The sequence below is a fragment of the Pterocles gutturalis genome, unplaced genomic scaffold (assembly GCF_000699245.1).
Source record: "Pterocles gutturalis isolate BGI_N339 unplaced genomic scaffold, ASM69924v1 scaffold47608, whole genome shotgun sequence".
Lineage (NCBI taxonomy): Eukaryota > Metazoa > Chordata > Aves > Pterocliformes > Pteroclidae > Pterocles > Pterocles gutturalis.
Genome location: NW_010122260.1, coordinates 5,810 through 26,232, shown reverse-complemented (window position 1 = coordinate 26,232; position 20,423 = coordinate 5,810). Strand labels below are relative to the sequence as shown.

General features: G+C 42.4%; 1 protein-coding gene across 1 annotated transcript in view; it reads left to right on the top strand.

The window, feature by feature from the left end:
- Nucleotides 1–590: 590 nt before the first annotated feature.
- GRPR (gastrin-releasing peptide receptor) overlaps nt 591–20,423 on the top strand; it is a 23,041-nt gene continuing 3,208 nt past the window's right edge. The window contains exons 1-2 of the mRNA XM_010077460.1: nt 591–1,009; nt 18,497–18,848. Coding sequence (XP_010075762.1) covers nt 591–1,009; nt 18,497–18,848 — 771 coding nt within the window. The remainder of the gene's footprint in view (nt 1,010–18,496; nt 18,849–20,423) is intronic.

Below are 20,423 nucleotides of genomic sequence, written 5' to 3'. Positions count from 1 at the left end.
TCGCAGCGTGGGAAGCCGGGCAAGAACTGACTGACGTCCGGGAGATCCTGCCTATAGGATCCGAGCCCTCAGCGGAGCCCTGCTTGTCTCCTGGCTTTAAATCCAGCTGGCGAGTGCAGGTGCTGAAAGCCGGGAGAGACTGGCGATGCAACGTCACAGCAACTACCGAAAGTTCGTGCTTTTTGTGGTTCCCTTGTTTCGGACTCGGTTCTGCTCGGCAGATCTCTAGCTGGGAATTTAACAAGCCTCGGTTTTGAAAATGCTTCCCACTTACTGGTCTCTGAATTTGATAAATGGCCTTGCAGAGCTGAGGAATACCTAACAGCAAGACAAGTCAATGAGGAAAAGGCAAGTTTGCGGATTCAAACTATGCTAGAAGATGTTCTCCTTTCCCCTTATGGAGACAGCACTGTTAAGAAAGCTGCAGATGCATTTTGGTTTGTTTATTGTCAAGAAGTGTTACAAAGTGATATGACTTTTAAACTCTTATGACTGTTTAAAGCCATCAAGCACCAGCAAAATTAAAGCAAGAAATTTGTCTGAGGATTTTCAAAGAATAAAGCTGTCTTCTGAGAAGAGCAGAGTAGGAAATGGCATCTGGAGAGTGCCTTCTGCTAGACCTAGAAACAGATAACTTAATTCTCTACAACATCTCTGTCAACCAGAGTGCAAACGTCTCCCTCCTTGGTGATGACTGGTTCTACCCAGGGTTCCTCTACGCCATCCCCACCATCTACGGGATCATAATTTTGATAGGCCTGATTGGCAATATCACGTTGATTAAGATCTTCTGTACTGTGAAATCCATGAGAAACGTCCCCAATTTGTTCATCTCCAGTTTGGCTCTGGGAGACCTGCTGCTTCTGGTGACTTGTGTGCCTGTGGATGCCAGCAGGTACCTTGCTGACGAGTGGCTCTTTGGCAGAACTGGATGCAAACTTATCCCCTTCATACAGCTCACTTCTGTAGGGGTGTCAGTCTTTACTCTCACTGCTCTCTCAGCTGACAGGTAAGCTGGTTGCTGTAGCCTTGAAAAGAAGCCTGCATAATTGCGACTGCATAAAATGCACGATAATGAATGCATCTTTTCTGGTAACAAGCATATTTTTAACCTAATGAGGGCAAAAGAACAACTTCAGTTAATTTCTGGTGGTTATGAGCACAAAACTTGAGGAGAAGGCAGACTGAATGCAGGATACTTTTTCTAGTGCTAAACCAAATGTTTGTGCAGTTTAGTGAACAGTCTAGCTTAATTAAAAGGAAAACAAGAGCAGATCAAGCTAAAGACCACAGAGAGAAAATACCATTAACAAAGGAAGCTCTATTAAAAGGTAGCATGTTCGTATTTGTCAAAAAGATAATTGATCCATATTTCATGAAGTGTGAAGGCACTGGAGCAGCAATTTAAAGTACCATTAGAATAAATTCTTTCTAGCGGCTTGCTTCCTTAAGGCTAAATACACGTGAGGCAATATTTCATTAAACATGTTTGAAATATTCAAATGAGGATGCCTGAAACCAGGCACCTCAATTCACTGTAGACAGTGTATTTCCCTTGATTAAACGGCTTGCCCCTTATCCAATCAAAACTGATCAGTGCTGTTGGTTTGGAAACTTTGTCTTCCAATAATGTTTGGTAAACATAACATGTAATAGCTATGCTATTTTACAATATGTGAAAACAAGTTTGACTTTAACAAATGATATGCTTCTAATAATCCAGCTCTATTTTAGATTTCTGAGGCTTTGTAAGACTGTCTCAGAGCATTCAGATTTAAATTCAAAAAACATTTGAGTTTTAATGTTATTTGGAAGGATGGAGTCTACCTTTCTAGAAAGGTTTTAAGTATTTATTAGGCTGTTGGCTTTTACAGAAACTCCTAAGTACACCAGAGAAGCCAGGATATTATGTTTCTAATTTGGAGAAAGAGAAAGGAATAGAAAGAGATTAAGGAATACATTGTCACCATGCCAAAGTTATAAAATCTTACAGAAGTACTAAGATTCCTGATGAGAAAAATTTTTCCGGTTTTGTTTTGCTCAAAAAAGACCTGAGGATTGTATTTCTTGGTCACAAAGAAGTGAAACTAAGTTTGCTCTAGGTAGCCCCTTTAGTGCCACTCTCTATCTTTCTTCCTAACCTCCTATTTTAAAACATCAGACTATTTTTGTTCAGTTTTCAATGTGGTTCATACACATATTTCAATATACAGTATGTGGTCTCCATGAGAGCAGATGACTCCATAGTGTTTCAAGGACAACATTGTCAACATGTTTATTAACTCCTCCATATCGGTGTACATATAAAAATAGCACTGTCTGCCCCAGTAGCAGATGACAAACACGCCTATGTGTAGACAAAACTCTTCAAGCAATTTGCTCTAAAAGTGTTGGGAAAATAGGAAAAGTGCACAAATTGTCTAGTAGCCTGCTCTGAAGAAAATGTTAGGAAAATAATATGCATTTCTGCAGGAAACTCATATTTCCAAAGCTGTAATGTAAGTTATTTTAAGGAGTGTCAGGAAAAAAAAAATGCATCATAAAGAAGATTATGTTAGAGAGATTTGTTGTTTTCTGATCACGTGCCACATAAAGTAAACAGTGCAAATGCTTTTACTGAGCAGCACATCAATGGTGGTTTTTTTGCTCGAAGTGAGCGAACAGAACAGAAAACAGCAGCTGTGGCAAGCTTGGGGTTCTATCACTTTATATTCTCAACTTCATCTTTATCTGGATCCTGTTAACCATCATGCTGCACTGGTGATCAGATGTTACCAGATGTTTCAATGACACTTGGCTATAGGGGAGACAGGGATGCCTGTGGGAGAAGACTTTATGTTCCCATTTCTAAGGGATTGTTTTACCCTCTTCTGATGCAACTTTTGTCCACTGCAGGAGATAGTAATGAAACTTTTACTTTTATTAGATCTATGACTCTTAAATGCTGTGTATTGAACCACAAATGGGACTTATCTATTATGTTTGATGAAGTTTCTGGTTTGGTATGCTAACAGCAGAACTGGGATAATTTTGTTGCAAAATAATACAATCTCTATTTTGTCAGCTCACGGCTCACTAATAGTCTATCTTTATTTTCTTAAAACTCTCACCCTGAGCTCTAGGGCCCAGTATTAATTATGTTAGACTCATTAGGAAAATAAACTTTAAATGTATAGGGAAAATTTCCAGGACACAAGTTGACTGTGACCAACATAGAAATGCCTGCTTGGGTCTGTGAAGGGACTGGCAGCTCAATACCCTGCTGTGACTGCTGGGGCAGGGAGATGCTGAGCCTGGCACATGGGCTGGTTTCATAGACAACCATGTCTGAGGTCAGACATTGCATGAAGGATGAGTGTCAGCTCATCCCTGCAGGGAAACATCTGCAGAAGACAGGGGCATGGCAGTGAGACCAGGGTAACATGAGGACTCAGGAGTCTGGCAGGTAATGCTGCTCAGGCACAGCTCATTTCACTTGGTTTTTGCTGTCTGAGGTGAGGAGCCACTCCAGGATAGGCAGCAAGATGTCCCCTAGTCCATGGAGAGGTACGCTTCCAGAAAAGGATAAACCACCATGTCAGGATACCTTTCTCCTTTGGATATAGAGGAAACCTTGCTGTTTAGCATGGGTTAGATGCCCATATTTGAGATGGATAATGTTCAGTGATGTGAATCCTACCTAAGATGCTCACGTGAGGCGTGGGAATGTTCCTGTTCTCATGAATCAGAGCCATGGACCATGGGAGAGAAAAACTTCCTAAACTATCTGCTGTGAATAGTATCACATGCCACTGCCCCCAAGGAAAGGGAGACTAGTCAGTGCACCACAGGCCTTTTGTTTATAGTTAATCTTCTGCAAAAAAATAATAATAAACCCCCTCAGTTACAGTGTCCTTCCACTGACAAAAACAAGTGGGAACAACTGCTGGCATTACTGAAGGTATGGTGGTGATGCCTAGAGAGACCTGGCATGTCTGGGATCAGAAATCTGCTGTGTAAGGAAAATTATTGGAGTGTGATATAACAGCATCATTTCCAAAGAGGTGACCATCAAAACACAAGATGGAAGGCAGTGAATAGGTGTGGTGGGCAGATACAGTATGTGAGAGAGCAGTGAAACATGTATGCTGTATGTTACGACAATGGAACAAATCATCTTTGTTGCTTTGGATCACCTCCTGAATATGAGGACCCCAAGTTTAATAGATTTTTGCACAGCCCTCATCATGGGGGCAAGGGTGTAACTTCCTGAGGTACAATTTATTCGTCCCATTTCCACTTTCCCGTGTGTTACAGTTAATAACACCAGATCTATCATCTGGTGACTGCAAACGCTCAGCAAAGTGCCAGCATCCACCACAGAGCACATAAAGCTGCTCCATGGTTTGACTCACTGAGAGCTAGTGGTCATCCAGAGGACTGACTGCTCACTTGCAAACTTTTCTCAAGGAGAAACAGAGGGACAAATGGCTGATCTCAGCTTTTACTGTGGCTGGAGCCTCCCAGTCTGCAATGTGGTCTGCATGGGTATAGAATCACAGAATCATAGAATGCTTTGGGTTGAGGGACCTCTAAAGACCACCTAGTTCCAACGCCCCTGCCATGAGCAGGGACACCTTCCACTAGCCCAGGTTGCTCAAAGCCTCATCCAGCCTGGCCTTGAACACCTCCAGGGATGGGGCATCCACAGCTTCCCTGGGCAACCTGTTCCCGTGTCAATATGCACACACACGAGCACATCTGCACAGGTTTGGTTAGGTAGGGCATAGTCAAAGGGTCTCCAGGTGTCTAGGCTGGTGTGTACAATCATGAAATTGCATCAGGTGAAGGCTAAATTATTTGAGAGAGTGTAGGAGAAAGGGCAAAGAGAAGAGTTAATAATGTTAGAAATTCATTTTCTGTGGGACTACTCTGCTGGCTGCAGGGAGCTGGCATCTGTGTAGCTACATTTGCAGTAGCAGTGGGAGCTGTTGGTGAGACCTGTTTTGCTGCAAGCTTGGCAAATTTGCAGACCAGCCAGGAGAGGGTTAAGATCTGTGGTGTGCTTACAGTCACCCTCCATGAGCAATAAAGCAGCAGGGCTCTGAGTATACAAGAGCAAGGAAACAAGCAGTCAATGCCTGTGTATGTGTGTTTGTATGTTTTAGAAGGATCCTAAATGAGGTTGGCAGGGGAAGGACATCTGTCAGTGCTGCTGCTCTGCTCTGTCACAGCTGCAGATTTCTTTCCAGCTCATTCCAGCTAAGAGAGAGTTTGGCTTCACCTTCTGTCCTACCCTCCTCTTCCTCTGTGCAAGGGGACTGGGTATAGAGGCACCTGTGACAGTAGTGACACTTGGGCCACAAGCCCTGGCAGAAAAGCCAAGGCTGGCTCAGCAAGTGACAGGAAGATCTTTGCACAATAAAAGGAAAAGCAACCCATTTAATTGCCCTTGTCATGGGAGATGTCTTTATTTAATTGAGGGCTTCTCCCATGACTGACAGGGTTTATGTATTTGCATTTGAATTACCCAGTCTGTCAAGCACTGATCATAATTCCCCACTGTTTTGCTGACGTTGTAAAAAATTGAAATGCCCTGGTATTCATGCAGTAAAATCTTCCTGAAGTAATGCTGTTTTTACAAGCACACAGCAGAGTAAGTGTAAAGTGTAACTGGAGTTTACAAGCAACATCTCTACTTCAAGGATTATCTGAATTTTAATGCTGGAAAACTGCAGCAATGCCTGTCTGCTGGCCTGTGGTGGAAGGGAGTGAGGCTGCAGTGAGACACATGGGGTGACATTATGTGTGAGGTTAGGTGGCTTACCTTGGTAAGACCAGCTGCAGACAGCAAGAATTGTGGTTGTGTGGGAGACCTGAAATGAGAAAATCAGCTTTGGAAGCGTTGACCTCGGTGCTCAGATGCAGGGATGGATGCAGGGATGCTGCAGTGTTTCCAGCTGCGCTGGGTTCCTTGGAGTAGGTCAGAGCCACAGCTCTTAATGTTCCTCTGTACTCATATGACAGTTTCTTTAACTAAGCAATACAAAACTTCAAACAACACTCTCTGTCTAAAAAAGAACAGTGATGGAAAGAAACAAACAAATCTAGAATTTTTAGAAAGATGTTTTTAAATATGCAAAAATCTTTGCTTGGTGGACTCATCTCTTTTGTGATTTGGATGTCTCCAGGCTCTACTATTAATATTATGTATAATACCAAAGGAGGAGTAATATCTACAGGTCAGTTAATTTGTTTTATTTTACAATCACTGGATGATGTCTCCACAAGAGGATTAAGGGAAGAGTGCCACCCTAAAATAAAGCTATGGAAAACCAAACCAATTTCCATTCAGTTGATTTACAGAATTATATCTTTTTTTTTAACACCATCAGTTTTAAAGTGACAGGTCTGTAGTGGTTGTGAATTTATTCTGGGCAGTCTAGACACAGTATTTATGAAATCCCTTCAGGTCACTAAGGCACTAGTTTGGGGCAGTCTACTTGTGCTGTTATTTACTGTGAAGCCTCAGGAAGGTTTTGAAAGGGTGGTGGAGAAAGCCACTTTGAACTACCAAAACAGCTCCTAATCCGGTCAATGCAAATTGTCAGGATGATACTCCCACATGTACATTATGGATCCACTGATGCAATCTCACGCTGTAACATCAATCTTTCCAAGCCAGGGAAGAAAAACAGAGGGGCTTCGGACCCCAGACCAAAGCCTTCCATCCCGCTGGGCAGCCCCTACTTGACCCTTGCTGCTGACACTGTGTCCCTGCCACTGCTCTTCCTGCGCTGGTGGCAGAGGGTATGTGCGGAGAGAGTTACGTGTATCTCACCCAATGCAGAGAGTCTTAAATCCTGTGTTGCTGGCCACTGTGTCAATATAATACAAACACTCTTAACACCCTTGGTTTTAGCTCTCATTTCCTCAGCTCCTGCATCCATCTGCACCAAGAGAAACAGATCAAACAGCACAAACTTTCTGAATATCTTGATTAGCCGGAGCAGATGGCCAAAACACAATAGATGCACTTCTATAACCAGGAACATTAGAGCTCCCATTTACATCAGTGGGACTGCTGCGCAGATCCAAGGTTAGGGTCAGTGCTAATGTGCTGCAGACTGTCAATATTTAAGCAATCAAAAGGAAGAAAAGTTGGATTAGCTATTGTTTACATTTCAGTAAAACCTAAAAACCCCAATCAGTTGTCATGGTCTCACAGTACAAGGTGCTGTACACACCATTAATAAGGAAAGCGACTCACCACGGAGAATTTACTAGCAGTGTGTCAGGCTGAACGCGGTGGGCTGGGATGTCAGCATCGCTGCAGCAAGGCCACAGTGGTCCCATCAGCTCAGGTGCTGTACTTGATATTCAGATGCAGACAACAGCTTGGCCAAAAAGAGTAGAAGGTGGTTGAGCTGAAAAAGGAGAAGCAGGCACAGCCTGTCCTGTTTGTGCAGTGAAATGTCCAGTAGCTGCTCTGCTCACAGAGACTTTGCAATAACTTGTTTTCCTCTTATTTTGGAAAAAGGACTCCAGCACTAGCCGTGCTGAGTCCCCTCACCTTGTTTCTCACCAGTTCCGTACCCACTTGCCCCCCTCCCCCCATACCATGTAAGACACCATGGGCCATGAGATCCCATCCAAGCTCCTGCCCACAGCAGGCTCAATTTGCACCCACACCTCCTGCTGTGTGTGACCTCAGGTGGAGCGGGGGATTTCGGTGTCCAGAAGACAAGCCGGTGCCCTGGGGCAGAAACCAAGGGTGATGCCTGGGCCCCTCGCAGTGCCGAGGCACCAGAAGGCAGCAAGCCTGTTATACTGTAGAGAAAGGCAGAAAGCTGCAGTCCTTTGCAGGAACCTCCCTTCCTGACGCCAGGTCAGTCATCAGTTTATCCAGAGTGCAGAAGACTGCGGAGCACCAAAGGGAGAAGTGCCGTCAGAGCTTTGTCCAGCCTGTCCTTGCCTGCCTTCCGGCTATGGCCAGTCTCTGCAGCTCTGTGGGAAGGCAGGATGGGAAGGAATGACAGAAAACAGTACCACAACACTCTAAGAGGAAAAACCATTTCTTTACACCTGCAGACAGCCCTGAAGCATGAGATTTAGTCGTAGATGGTCGAATGACCTGGGGGAGCCAAAGATGCAGGTGCCCGGCTAGCACTGACTGCACTAGCCATCCAGTTCAGCAGCTCTTCTTGCTCCCCTCCATGTGCAGAGGCTGCTGGATATCTCATAGAATTTGGATTAAAACATAACTTTTCAGTAACACCAGGCAACTTTCTGAGTATTCAGACTAAAGATGCACATATCACCCTGTCCTCCTCATGTGTCTCCAGCATCCTGTTATCCTCACTGCTTGGAAGCTGGGTCATATTTCAAATTTAAATTCGTCTGGCCCCTAAGCACTGCATAACTGAAAAGCTGAGAAAGCTGGGGTTGATCAGCCCAGAGAAGAAAATGCTCTGGGGAGACTTATTATGGCCTTTCAATACTTAAAAGGGCTTGTAAGAAAGTTGTAGAGAGGTTTTTTAACAAGGCATGTAGTGACAGGACAGGGGCAACTGTTGTAAACTGAAAGAGTATAGGTTTATATTAGATATAAGGAATACATTTTTTACTATGAGAGTGATGAGATACTGGAAGAGGTTGGCCAGAGGTGTTGTGAATGCCCCATCCCTGGGGGTGTTCAAGGTGAGGTTGGACTGGGCTCTGAGCGACTTGATCTAGTGAAAGGTGTCCCTGTCCACAGCAAGGGGTTAGACTAGATGGTCTTTAAAGGTCGCTTTCAACCTAAACTATTCTGTGGTTCTATCATAACAGCAGTCAAGGACAGCACTAGACTGTTCAGCCCCGACATCCATTAAAGTTCATATGGAGGTGATGGTCTCTTATGACACCTATGCTTACTGAAGCCACAGAAAGAATTTGTGTGTGATATAACTGACTTAGTTTTATACTAGCTAGCTCACGTACTGCTTACACTAAAGCCATGGCATGGTGAGAATGGCACAGCATGTCTCATTTTGTCAGGTGCAGGACACTCCAATGTCTTCCCTTGGTCATCTCTTTCCTTGAAAGTTCCCCAACTTTTTGGCATAATCTGCTCACTTGGGTCCTGATATACTGTTTTACACCTGGCTGAGTTAAAATGGTTTCTGTTAGACTATGGCCATTTATCCCAACTCTACAATATTTTTACAGTCTGGTCAGCCACTGTGTCATCTGCAAACTTTCCCAGCAAAGGTTTTATAGCCTGCTCAAGGCAACTGCCATATGCAATAAATAACAGTGCAGCTAGAGCAAGTTCCCACGATCCAGGCTAGAAATGGCTCCAAGTACTGCTACCTTTTTACTGGCATGTTTGAGGAACTGCTGGGGAGCCCATGGGGCTTGGGGTCCCCATCTAGCATATCTCCACCTCCCAGGCCAGGGCTGCTAATTTTAACCCTTGTCCCATGGGAGAGGAGTGGGGGTTGCATGGGCGTGCATAGGGGAGGGAGGACCACACGTGCCCTGGCACACATGTGTGCGTATCCACATGCACAGTCACCCACGCCAACATGCCTATGCAGGCTATGCCTCCTCTGTGTGCCAGCATGGCCCAGAACCTTTTGAAATCATCTACAAAGTTGTGACAAAATTAAAAAACCCAAATAAATCTGTCTTGCATTAAACAAGACAGATATTAATTATCATCTGCTGGTAGGATTAACCTCTCCATTATTCCATCTACAACTGGTCTTGGGCAACCCAAATCCTTGCAGCTCTCTTGGGCACACCTTTCAGCTTTCTGAACTTTACAGTTTTGGAGCCTCTTCTTGCGAATTTTTCCATTTTTTCAAGATTTGTGAAGAAGTTAACACCAGTTGTTCCCCAGCTGGTTCCTTTAATATTCATGGGTGTAAATTATTCAGGCCTGCTGGTGTGAGTGTTTTGTGTTAGTAGGTGTTGGCTCACATCTTTAATACAGCCAGCGAGATTTCTGCTACATCTATAGCACTGCACATGTGGTATAGATACCTCCCCACACTGGGTCTTGAAGACAAATGTCTAGTCATTTTTTTTCACCTTGTCTCATCATTGTTCATATCTTCACCATTTTTGTGTATGCCTGAATTGCGTATTTTTTTTTGTTCCTGATGTATTTAAAAATGCACATTTGTCTGTTACACAGTGACCTTTGATATTGTGTTGGCTCCTTCAGCTTCCCTTATCAGTCACTGACGTTTTTAAACTCCGATATTTGCTGTCATTTACTTTTGCTTTTTTTCCCATCTGTTGTATATTGATTTTTTTAGTTACAACTTTGAGGTTTTAGCATGACTCCTCATTTTCTCTTACTCAGGGTAGCTTTTTGCCCCACACATTGTTTTCAGGGCACAGTGGGGGAGACAAGAGGAGGCCAGCGGTCAGCTGCTGATGTATGGCTATCATTGCTCACTTTACATTTATGTTCCCAGACAGTTGATCTGACAGCTGCTTTTAACTGCAGGAAACCTGATTTTATGTATATATATATATGTGTGTGTATAACCATTCTATGATTATATATATTTTTTTTTTAATTCTCTTTTCACTAAATTAAGATAAGCACACTATGGCTGCTATAGCTTAAGGAACTGCTAATTTTCAGGTCAATGATGAACTCTCTCTGTCAGAACAAGGTATAATATTGATTTATTGCACATCACAGGTGGGACTTTTTGGGTTGAGAAACTGCCATTTTTAGAAACTACAATGAATTTCTGTAACTGGCTCTGTGAGATATCCAACAATTACACCAGTGTTTAGGTTACCCAGTGATGCTGGTTTTATGCACTGAAGGTGGTGCTTCAGGAGAAATAAGGCTGATTCTCTAGTGAGAGGAGGGGTCCATGTCAGACGCCCCAGATTTATTTGCCCTGAAATTCAATCCACAGGCACACCAAGCCTATGGTCCCACACCACTGACAACCCTGGAGACTTGGGCTGAGGTGACAAAGCCTTGGATGGAAAGCATCACCAGGGCTTGCTGCTTCCCATGCCTGGTGGTCCAGGTGCCAGCACCAGCCCTTCCAGCTCCACTCCAGACAACACTGGCACCAGCAAGCTGCTCCACCAGCATGTGATCTGGTGCCATGTGGCATGAGCAAGTGCATCCCTCTGCCTGTACTGGACATCGAGCACGTAGAATGGTGAGCAGTGATTAGCTGGCACCAAGGCGCTGGGGCATTGGCTGTGTGGGGAAACTCGCTAGAAAGGAAAGGTTTATCCATGGGGCTCCCACTATTTCCTGCAGTAACCTTTACATCCATTGCTCTCCATATGTATAGTTTAATTTATGAAATGTTTTATGATCTAGATGGTCATGGTTAGGAATAGCACAGTCACTGTCAAATGGTTACTATTTAAGCTCTCCTTCCTCAATGTGTAGTACATTTCAATAGTCTCTAAAACACTCTGTCTCAGTTTTGACCTTAGTCATTCCTGGACTGAAATTCCCATTCATCCAGATTCCAGGATGATGTAGCAGTATGTAGATACACAGACTGAAATTTGAACATGTGCTTCAAAAAGTGAGAATTATGCCACTTCCATCAATGTTTCCTTTTTTCTTTCCGTTTAAATGTTAATTAATAACAAGACAGAGACAGTAGGCAGTACCTGACAATGTATGTAAGACTAGCCCATTGGAGATGTCTTTGTGCCCACATGCAATTTACTAAAGTAAAGATTTTAATAGCAGATGTTCAGCCAAGAACCATGCATAATAATGATAATCTTAACTAAGTGTAAGGGAAGAAGATAGACCCAGAATAGATTGTCAGAGTGTGTTGATGGGTTGGACAGTCTAGTAATTTTGTGGGTTTATTGAATTATTTGTCTTCAGAGCTATAAATATTCATAACATTCACAGTGGAAACAATAAAGAAAGTTTGGGGCATTGCACTTCTCATAAATTTCTTCAGACGTTTAGTAGAACTTTTTCTTTGCTTTCCAAGTGGAGCTTCATACTCAACAAGGCTCCACGTGCTTCATTTATGCAGCCTTTGCATAGCATCAAGCATCAACTTTTTCTCTGTTGCCTGAGGCTTTTTTGCACAGTAATTGAGCAAGTCCTTCATGTTATGTGGGCAAAACAATAATGTTATAAGAGTAGAACATAATTATGAAATTTTAATGAGAATGTTTTTGTTCAGTCTGTTCATGTACCAAGACCAGATCAAAGTGCGCACATGGAGCTTGCAAATGGGAACAGATGACTGGGGATCAGAGGAACTGTGAATTGCACATCTTTTCTCCTTCTTTCAGTTACAGGTGGGAACAGAAGAAATATGGGGACGTGCTGACTGAGAGGCAGTTCTTTCACCATTACAATAGGAAGTGGTGTCAATTTCAGGAGCTGGGAAGAACTCAGTGTTTTCACCTCACAGCAGTTGCCCTGACTATTTTTGTAAGATAAGACATCAGTCCATTCCAACTAATCCCTGCTTTTTTATTTAAGCTTCAGGTTCACATTAGCACAACACCTCAAATGAGAGATCAGTTTAAACAGATTCAAAAGTTTGTAACTGGATTTCTCACTTCAGAGAAAAAACAGAAAGCAGCAATATGGCAAATTTTTCCGCCAGCCTGATGCAGTCTAAACAGTGGAGCTGGTAATGAAGCAGGAGTGGGCAAGGCTTCTGATATGTTGTTTGAACAGGTTTTAACGCACTTGTTTTTTTAAACCATTATACAAATTCAGCAGTGGGGCCCAGGGCCTTTTTATGTAAACAGTGTAGGACATAGTAATGGATGATACTCTTTGGAGAAAATTTTAGTTGAAACTTAAGTACTCCTGCAAATACATTTTGGAGGGACAGTGCCCCATTTCCCTGTAGGAAGGATGTAGAGGATTTTTTTCCTCTTGTATTTCTTGCAAGCATGAGGTTCAGCTGCAGAAAGATAGGTGTTCTTGGAAAGACAGTGATAAAAAAGGCCAGTACTCTGTGGCAGAGCCTCTTTCAGCCGTTTTCTCTAGCTACACACGTAGAAAAGTAAGGAAGAAAGAGTTGTGAGAGCAACTTAGTGCCTCTTTTTAAGTCAGATTCAATAGATGAGGGTGATGGAGTGGCCGGCAGATCAATGCTATACAAACCTTGCTGTCATATTTAGTCACCAGGAACATGTCGGACAGCCACCTACCTGTGTGACCAGCTGCCTTCACTGCTGTGAGAGTGGGATGTTTCTTTCCCGTTGCCAGCAGCAGCAACTGAAGTTGTTACAGAGGACACAAATTATTTTGGCTGAAATTGAGACCTACTGACCTACCACTTGTAAAGAGATTGTAGAAGGTGGTGTCTCCCAGCTTAAAAAAAATTATATCTTTTTTTTCCAACCCATACCTAGCAAATATACATCAAGAGCTGTTGTATGGGCCATCTATATTAGCTTGCTGACATAAGGGAGGGGGGAAAGGACAAAGCAATCATAAAAGAGGAAAGCAAGCTCAGGCTGGCTACAGTACCGGCTTCCCCACACAGCATAAAGTTATCTCCCTAAAAAACCAAAAACCAGACAGTGAGACATATGGAGCTAAATTAATTTAAAATCCAAGGGAAACATCTGATTTTCCTCCCATGTTTTAGTTGTTTTAATTTAACTTTTGTTACTCTTGTAGATTGCACAACTAAGTAGATGAAGGTGACAGGAAAGAAACAGTAAGGATGCCCTGAAGCTGCAGCCTTAGGGATAAGGTCCTTTCTTTCCCAGTATGAGAGCAAAATTGCGACCCTTCATACCTCTATTCTAAGTATAGGCAATATGGCTTTGAAGGCAAAGCTCCTTTATATTTCAGCTGGTATGTATTTTCTTGACTCAGCTGAGGGGCACAAAGATATCAAAAATATTTTGCACCAGCAGAGAAACTGCATCTAGGAAACTTTGACATCCACTTGGGGCTTTATTTTGATCTGCGTCTTTGGAGAGTATATCTGTAACTGTCTTCTTCATGATAAAGCTACCTCTGTGTTTATACTTGAAGTTGTGTCTTGGGGGCTAAGTCTGCAGTATTAATCAATGTTTGCATAGTCAAAGTTTTAGAGTACATTAGGTGGTGTTATTGTTAGTTACATTATTATTAACACAAGGATAATGACACAGTTTTCCAGTTTCCCTGGCATATTAACCTTCATGGGAAAAGTATTTCCAGAGAAAAACCTTGTGTGTGTCACATTTTAGCGGTTTATGGTCATTTCAGTAGTTTTGTCTGTGAGAAACAGTTGTTCAATGAGCATGATAGAGATCCTGAGAGACGTGTGTAAGAGATATTCCAGGATTCAGTGGAGAGGCACACACTCTGTGGGGTCCTACCAATCCCCAATTAATTCGGGGGATTAAGATAAGAAGTGTTATTGAATTCTATAATTTGGGGGATTAGGATAGGAAGTGTTACTGAATTCTATCATTATGGGTTGAAGCAACCCTCTCTCCAGACTTGGAGATGAGAGACTGACCTGGCACCACAGTCACTGTGGCTGGTGTAGGGGAGGATTGCCCTATGGGGTGAATCCTCATGATGCCTCGTGAACTGTGGTTATATTAATTGCCCTTGAGATAGCCTCAAGTGTAATTTCTTTGTGTGGGCTTCTTTGAACAAGACTGCGAGACACGGAGATCACTGGCATCCATCCTGGCCAGAAGGTCATTGGCAGCTGCTATGCACAAGGCAGGCTGCTGCTTCCTAACCGGAATGGGAACAGGGAAGTTCAAAGACTGAGAAGTAGTAAAGGTCAGCATCTCTTTCGTATTTCATATCAGATTGGCTGCCCAGTCATTTTCATCTGGGCTGTTTGACAACTGGAGAGAGATTGGAGTTGACACAAGTCCTTGACTGTATCATTTTTTATTCAACTGAATCTTCAGAAGGCATATTTTTCTTTTTAAATTTTGGCCTTTGTTGTAGGGCATGAATCATATCTCTGGTTTTTAATCTTTTTCAAAAATTTATTTAAAAGCAGGTTGGGAAAGGAGTTCAGTTGAAAAAAAAAGTGGTATCAAACAATAATTAGAGACTGAATGTGAGACCAGCAGAGGTAATAAATCCAGGGCCATGTCTGGATCTACTGTAGACAAGCTGAGCATGCAATGTGGCATGTACTCTCAGAGCCTGTGTTACTGCATGGGTTGAAAACAACACTGTTGTAAGAACTTTGCATGAGGGCTCGCTCAGCTGGCCGCCTCAGTCCATGGCTCCACTGAGGTATATAGGCATATTCATCAATGTCTCCTTCAAAGTGGATTGGATTATTCAAATGCTAGATGTTAAACAAGGGAAAGCCATGTGCCTCAGACTAACTCATTGAAAAAAAAGTTGCAGAGGACAAAATTGTAGAAAGCTTGAAATAATATTTGACACACAAACTGGAAATACAGATGCTGAAAAAAAGGACCAGCTGCTGCTCAAATCCTTTTTTAAGATCTTAATGTCAAATAAATTATAAAATCCAGGGCTGACCCTATTGGAAAAGTGGTGTGGAAAAGTAAAGGAGCGAAGGAGTTTCTAAGACCCACTCAGAAACCAACCAGGAGATGCAGCTTTTTCACTCCCTGAGCACTGACCACAGGTACATCTTCCAGTGGTCTCCCAGCCCAAGCCTCAGGCCAGAGGTCCAATCGCTCATGCATCTCCCCCCCCCCCCCCCAGTGCCCTTACACAGAGCAGCCCCTGCAGTTGCTGTCCCGAACCCAAGCTGGCATGGGAAGATAGAGCTGCTGAGACACTATCTGGGGAGACACCTGTCAATGCTTCAGCAAGGTGGATGGAAATGGAGAGTCCCACCAGATCCATACTGATCAATTTAGCATTAATACTCAGAGGATAATATAGATTGCTGAAGATTTTTTAATAAGTTAGACCACCATCAAAGAAGTAATGTAGCTAGTCGGCAAAATAACTTGATTTAATTGCCAGGCTAGTAAGAAAACATCTACCTGTGTTCCTACATCTGAGAACTTAACATTTTCAAAACCTATTTTCTAGCTAGTATACACTGAGCTCCTTGCAAGCAAACCCTCTCTCAGATCTTCTTTTGTGTCTGCTGTAGCAGGCTTTAAAAAATAAACTAAGTGCCTTATAATCAGTACCAACATTCCTAGCCATTTCAAATTATTGTTCTTTCAAAATTACATTGTTTGGAAATGTCATCTCTAATTAAAATGTACTAATAACTTGAAATTGATTCATTTTCTGACTGTCCCTACTCTATTAATATTAATAAAAAGAAAAACATATTCTCTCTTTCTCTGTATTCTTCGATTCCTTCATGTTACTGGAAATTAATACTGGAAAATATTGTCTCAGGTGGCTATATTATGTAAGAAAATCCCTGAAATAACTATGCTAACATGCCATGTTGATAAGCATACAATAAGCACCAGCAGAAATACCTTTGAATTAATGTATTAATTTATTAATACCTTGATATGTAATTAATTTCCTTTTGCATTTATTTTCCTTAGGGTTTACTGAAGATGTTCAGTTAGCTGGTGTTTCCGTTAGTAATCTATAACTGGTGAATCAGACTATAAATTCAGCTATTTCAGCTACATTGTTTTAGTACTGCAATAGTCATCATAACATCATATTTGTTTAAGTGCTGTGATTTTCTTCACCTGAGGTGATGATCTAGCACTGGAAGACTGTGTTTCATAGTATGACGACAATTAATCCCCAGCTTCAGAGCACAAGTTAAAGAGATGCTGAGCAAGCCGGAAAAATACTGTGTCTGACTGAATAGCTGACATAAAGGGAGCTGGAGAGCTTGGAGAATAAGTGGTTAAACAGAAGGTTAATGAGCAAGGTGTGTGTAGTCTATTAAAAGAAAAATAATCTACATAAGACACCTGTGAGATTGTATGAAGAAACATCTGCAAATTATGTGATGTCCAGATACAGTCTTTTATGAAAGTAAATATAAATAAATGTAAGTATGTATGTACTTATGTATACAGGTATATACATGTATATGTGTAAAATATATGCATATAAATATATGTGTACCTATGTAAAATGAACACACAGAGATGTAGACACATATACACATATATACATGCACAGAAGGAAATGGTAGGTATGCTGAACAGGGCATTGCTTAAAACTAGAAGTCAAATGTGTTCTTGTCCTGCTAATTAGGCAACTACCCAGCAGTTAAAACAGTGCAGGACTGATAGACTCCTCTCTCAAATGCTGAGCTTTAGGATAATGCAGGCTATAGCATGTGGGGAATCAGTCACTTACATGAAGTGTTCCTACAGCGTGGGTTTGGGCTGCCAGGCAGATGGACCCTGCTGCGTGCAGCCTGGTCTCAGGCAGGGTGTTATGCTCACTACTCTGCTTCTGCCCTAGTAGTAATTTGGCTGGCTGAAAGAGCCGGGATCCTGGTAGGAGCTTAGAAATGGACTCCTGAGCAGTCACGTGGGGATGTACCCTGTCATGCCAAAAGAAGGCTGGGACAGCCTAGGACCCAGGCACCCATCAATCTCCAGCAAGCAGACAGTGACCAAGGGACCAAATGGGCTGTGAACAGTGTGAGGTAGATAGTGGAAAAAACATCCAACAGACCGTAATTGTTATGAAAATGATTAATGATTTATGAAACCTGTAGGTATTTCTTCCTAGTTATCTTTTTTCTTCTACTATGTTCCTTAAACACATATGTGAATCATGATTTACTTGGAGTATAAATGTCGGGCTCCAGCAGATATGAAGCTCTTCTGTTTTCTGGTCCTCTCATTACACACATCAGGTTCAAATAAGTTTGATTCTATAATTTTCTTGGATTCTAGAGCACAATTTTCTGAAAATCTGAAATCATGAAAGACAAAATTGCAAATCAAATAATATCTTCTACATATCTAGTCTAGCAAGTAATATGTGTTTTTTTTTTCTTCAAGAAAGTCATTTAGCAGCTCTAGCTACTCAGCCTGGGTGCATTTAGGTATGGACAACTCTTAATTGCCATCTACACTACTGAACAGTAATTAAAATGGGCAACATACTCTTAGTAGCTTGAGAAAATGTAAGATTTGGCTTGCAGGAGGCCAGCATACTTACAGCTCAAAATGAAACGTGTGGCCAAACCTCCATCCAGTTTCCTTCAACAATGTTCTGTGAAGGGGTGTTAACTGCTGTAGCTTTTGAAAGGAAGCCTATGATTGCACTTCCTACCTTAATGCTATTTGGACATATACATATTAATGTCAGACAGCACCAGGCTTTGTTGGGTCAATTACAAATTGAATGAACTCCGAATCAATACAGATGAAACTGAATGGACCCATGACAGGTGGCTCTGGTTTCAAAGGAGAAATGTATTAAAAACATTGAAATTTAAAACACCAGAAAAAAAAAATTCACAGTCTTGAATAAAGAAGGATTTTCTCTGGGTTTTTTATCTAAATGGAAGGGACGAGCAATAATACAATGCCCGAGTGCTGAGGTCAATAAATTGTTTATTTTTCTTTCTTTTTTTTCTTTTTTTTTTAGGTATAAAGCTATAGTAAGGCCAATGGAGATCCAAGCATCCCATGCACTGATGAAGATTTGTGTGAGAGCTGCTGTAATCTGGATTGTATCTATGTTGCTTGCCATCCCTGAAGCAGTGTTTTCAGATCTGCACCCTTTCCATGACAAAGGGACTAATAAAACCTTCATCAGCTGTGCTCCTTACCCGCATTCAGATGGGCTGCATCCTAAAATTCACTCAATGGCATCATTTTTCATCTTTTATATCATTCCCCTATCTGTCATTTCAGTGTATTATTATTTCATTGCTAAGAATTTGATCCGGAGCGCTTACAACATCCCTGTGGAAGGAAACGTGCATGTGAGGAAACAGGTAGAGACTTGACTTTCTTCAAAAATCCACATTCCCTGTGAATCTGGGAGGAAAGAGGGAATACAGAGAAATTTATACAGGGACAGACTGCATCTGTTGTGCTAATTTGAATAGATTAGATGGGCTAAAAGCATTAAAATGGTTGAAACAAGCCATGGCATAGTCTAACCAGTTAAAGCATTTTCTCCTGTTTCTAAGTTCAGAGACTTTGGCAGGGTGGTTACCATGGCAAACACAGCAGGAGACCCATGCCAAAGCCTGGAAAGGTATTGACTTAGGCAGAGCTGGGGATGGTGTTTGGAGATTGAAGCTGAGGGGTGACACAGCAGAAAACCAAAACTTCTCGAAGTTGCTTTGTCAGAGAGAGGAGCTTGGTTAAAGCATTGCTCCATGAAGCAGTCCCTCTTCACACAGAGGGTAATATTGGCTCTGCGTTTTGTTTGTCAGAACTGAAGAGCAAATGGGAGATAGCAATGGGGGAACTGAGGTGGGGGAAGCCCCTTCTGCAAGGGCCCCCTGGGACCAGGATCACAGGTTGGTCAGGGAAGGACATGCACAGCTGCTCTGTGAGAGCAGCAATGCCTCTTGCGCTCGCCACAGCAGCAGCGCTGATCCACTGGTGCTGTGCCATCTTCAGAAATCAGTACAGGCTAGAGAGGGACCAAGGGAGTAGAGACCAGAGGAGGAGGGTGATGGGCACAGGGTCCCCAGGAAGGAGGACAGAGCAGGAGGTGCGGGGTCCTTACAGATGTGCTGAAGCTATGTGCCTTGTGGATGGTATGATCTTTGCAGTGTGAAGTCTCAAGAGAAAAGGAGAGTCCTGGCTTCCTCCCTTAAACTCTTTAGTCATTATAATTCTCCTTCTACAAATGTCTCTTTTCCTGTGGTCTCCAGAGGGGAGTGGTGTTGGACAGAATAACCTGTCCACCTGTTATTTGCCCTCTAATAGGAGGTCAGTATTTTTCTGGTCCAATAGCTGGTAGTCTCAGGTTTCACCTTAAAACAGTTTTTGATTTATATAGGCCATTTGCTCCAGAATAATACAGTCTTTTAGTCTTTCCTTTGTACTCGAAAGCAGAGTTACATCTATTACTGTCACTCATGAGTGGGGGTTTTCATAAAACTCCACAAACTGTCCCACTGCAGAGCTCACGGTTGGGGTGGCTCAGCTGGGACCTGTGTATTTCAAGTGAGTTTCATGCTCTGGTTGAAAAGGTGTGTCTGAAAATGTGCAAGCCCTGAACCAAGTGAGGGGATTTAGCCGGCATTTGACCAGCCTCACTCCAGCCTTTCAACTGGAGATGGTTTCCTCATGACTGCTCCTGTTGTAAACATCTGGAGAGAAAAAGTCATCTCCACGGGGAAATCCAAATCCTGCATGAGCAACAGAGTATTTCACGTCAGCGCTTATAGTTGAATGCATTTGAGCTTTAGGTTGTCCAAGTAAGAAAGCAACAGCAGGGTAATTTATTTCTAAACAACTAATGTACCTTGACATAGGATCATAGAACCATAGAATCATAGAATGGCCTGGGTTGAAAAGGACCTTAAAGATCATCTAGTTTCAACCCCCCT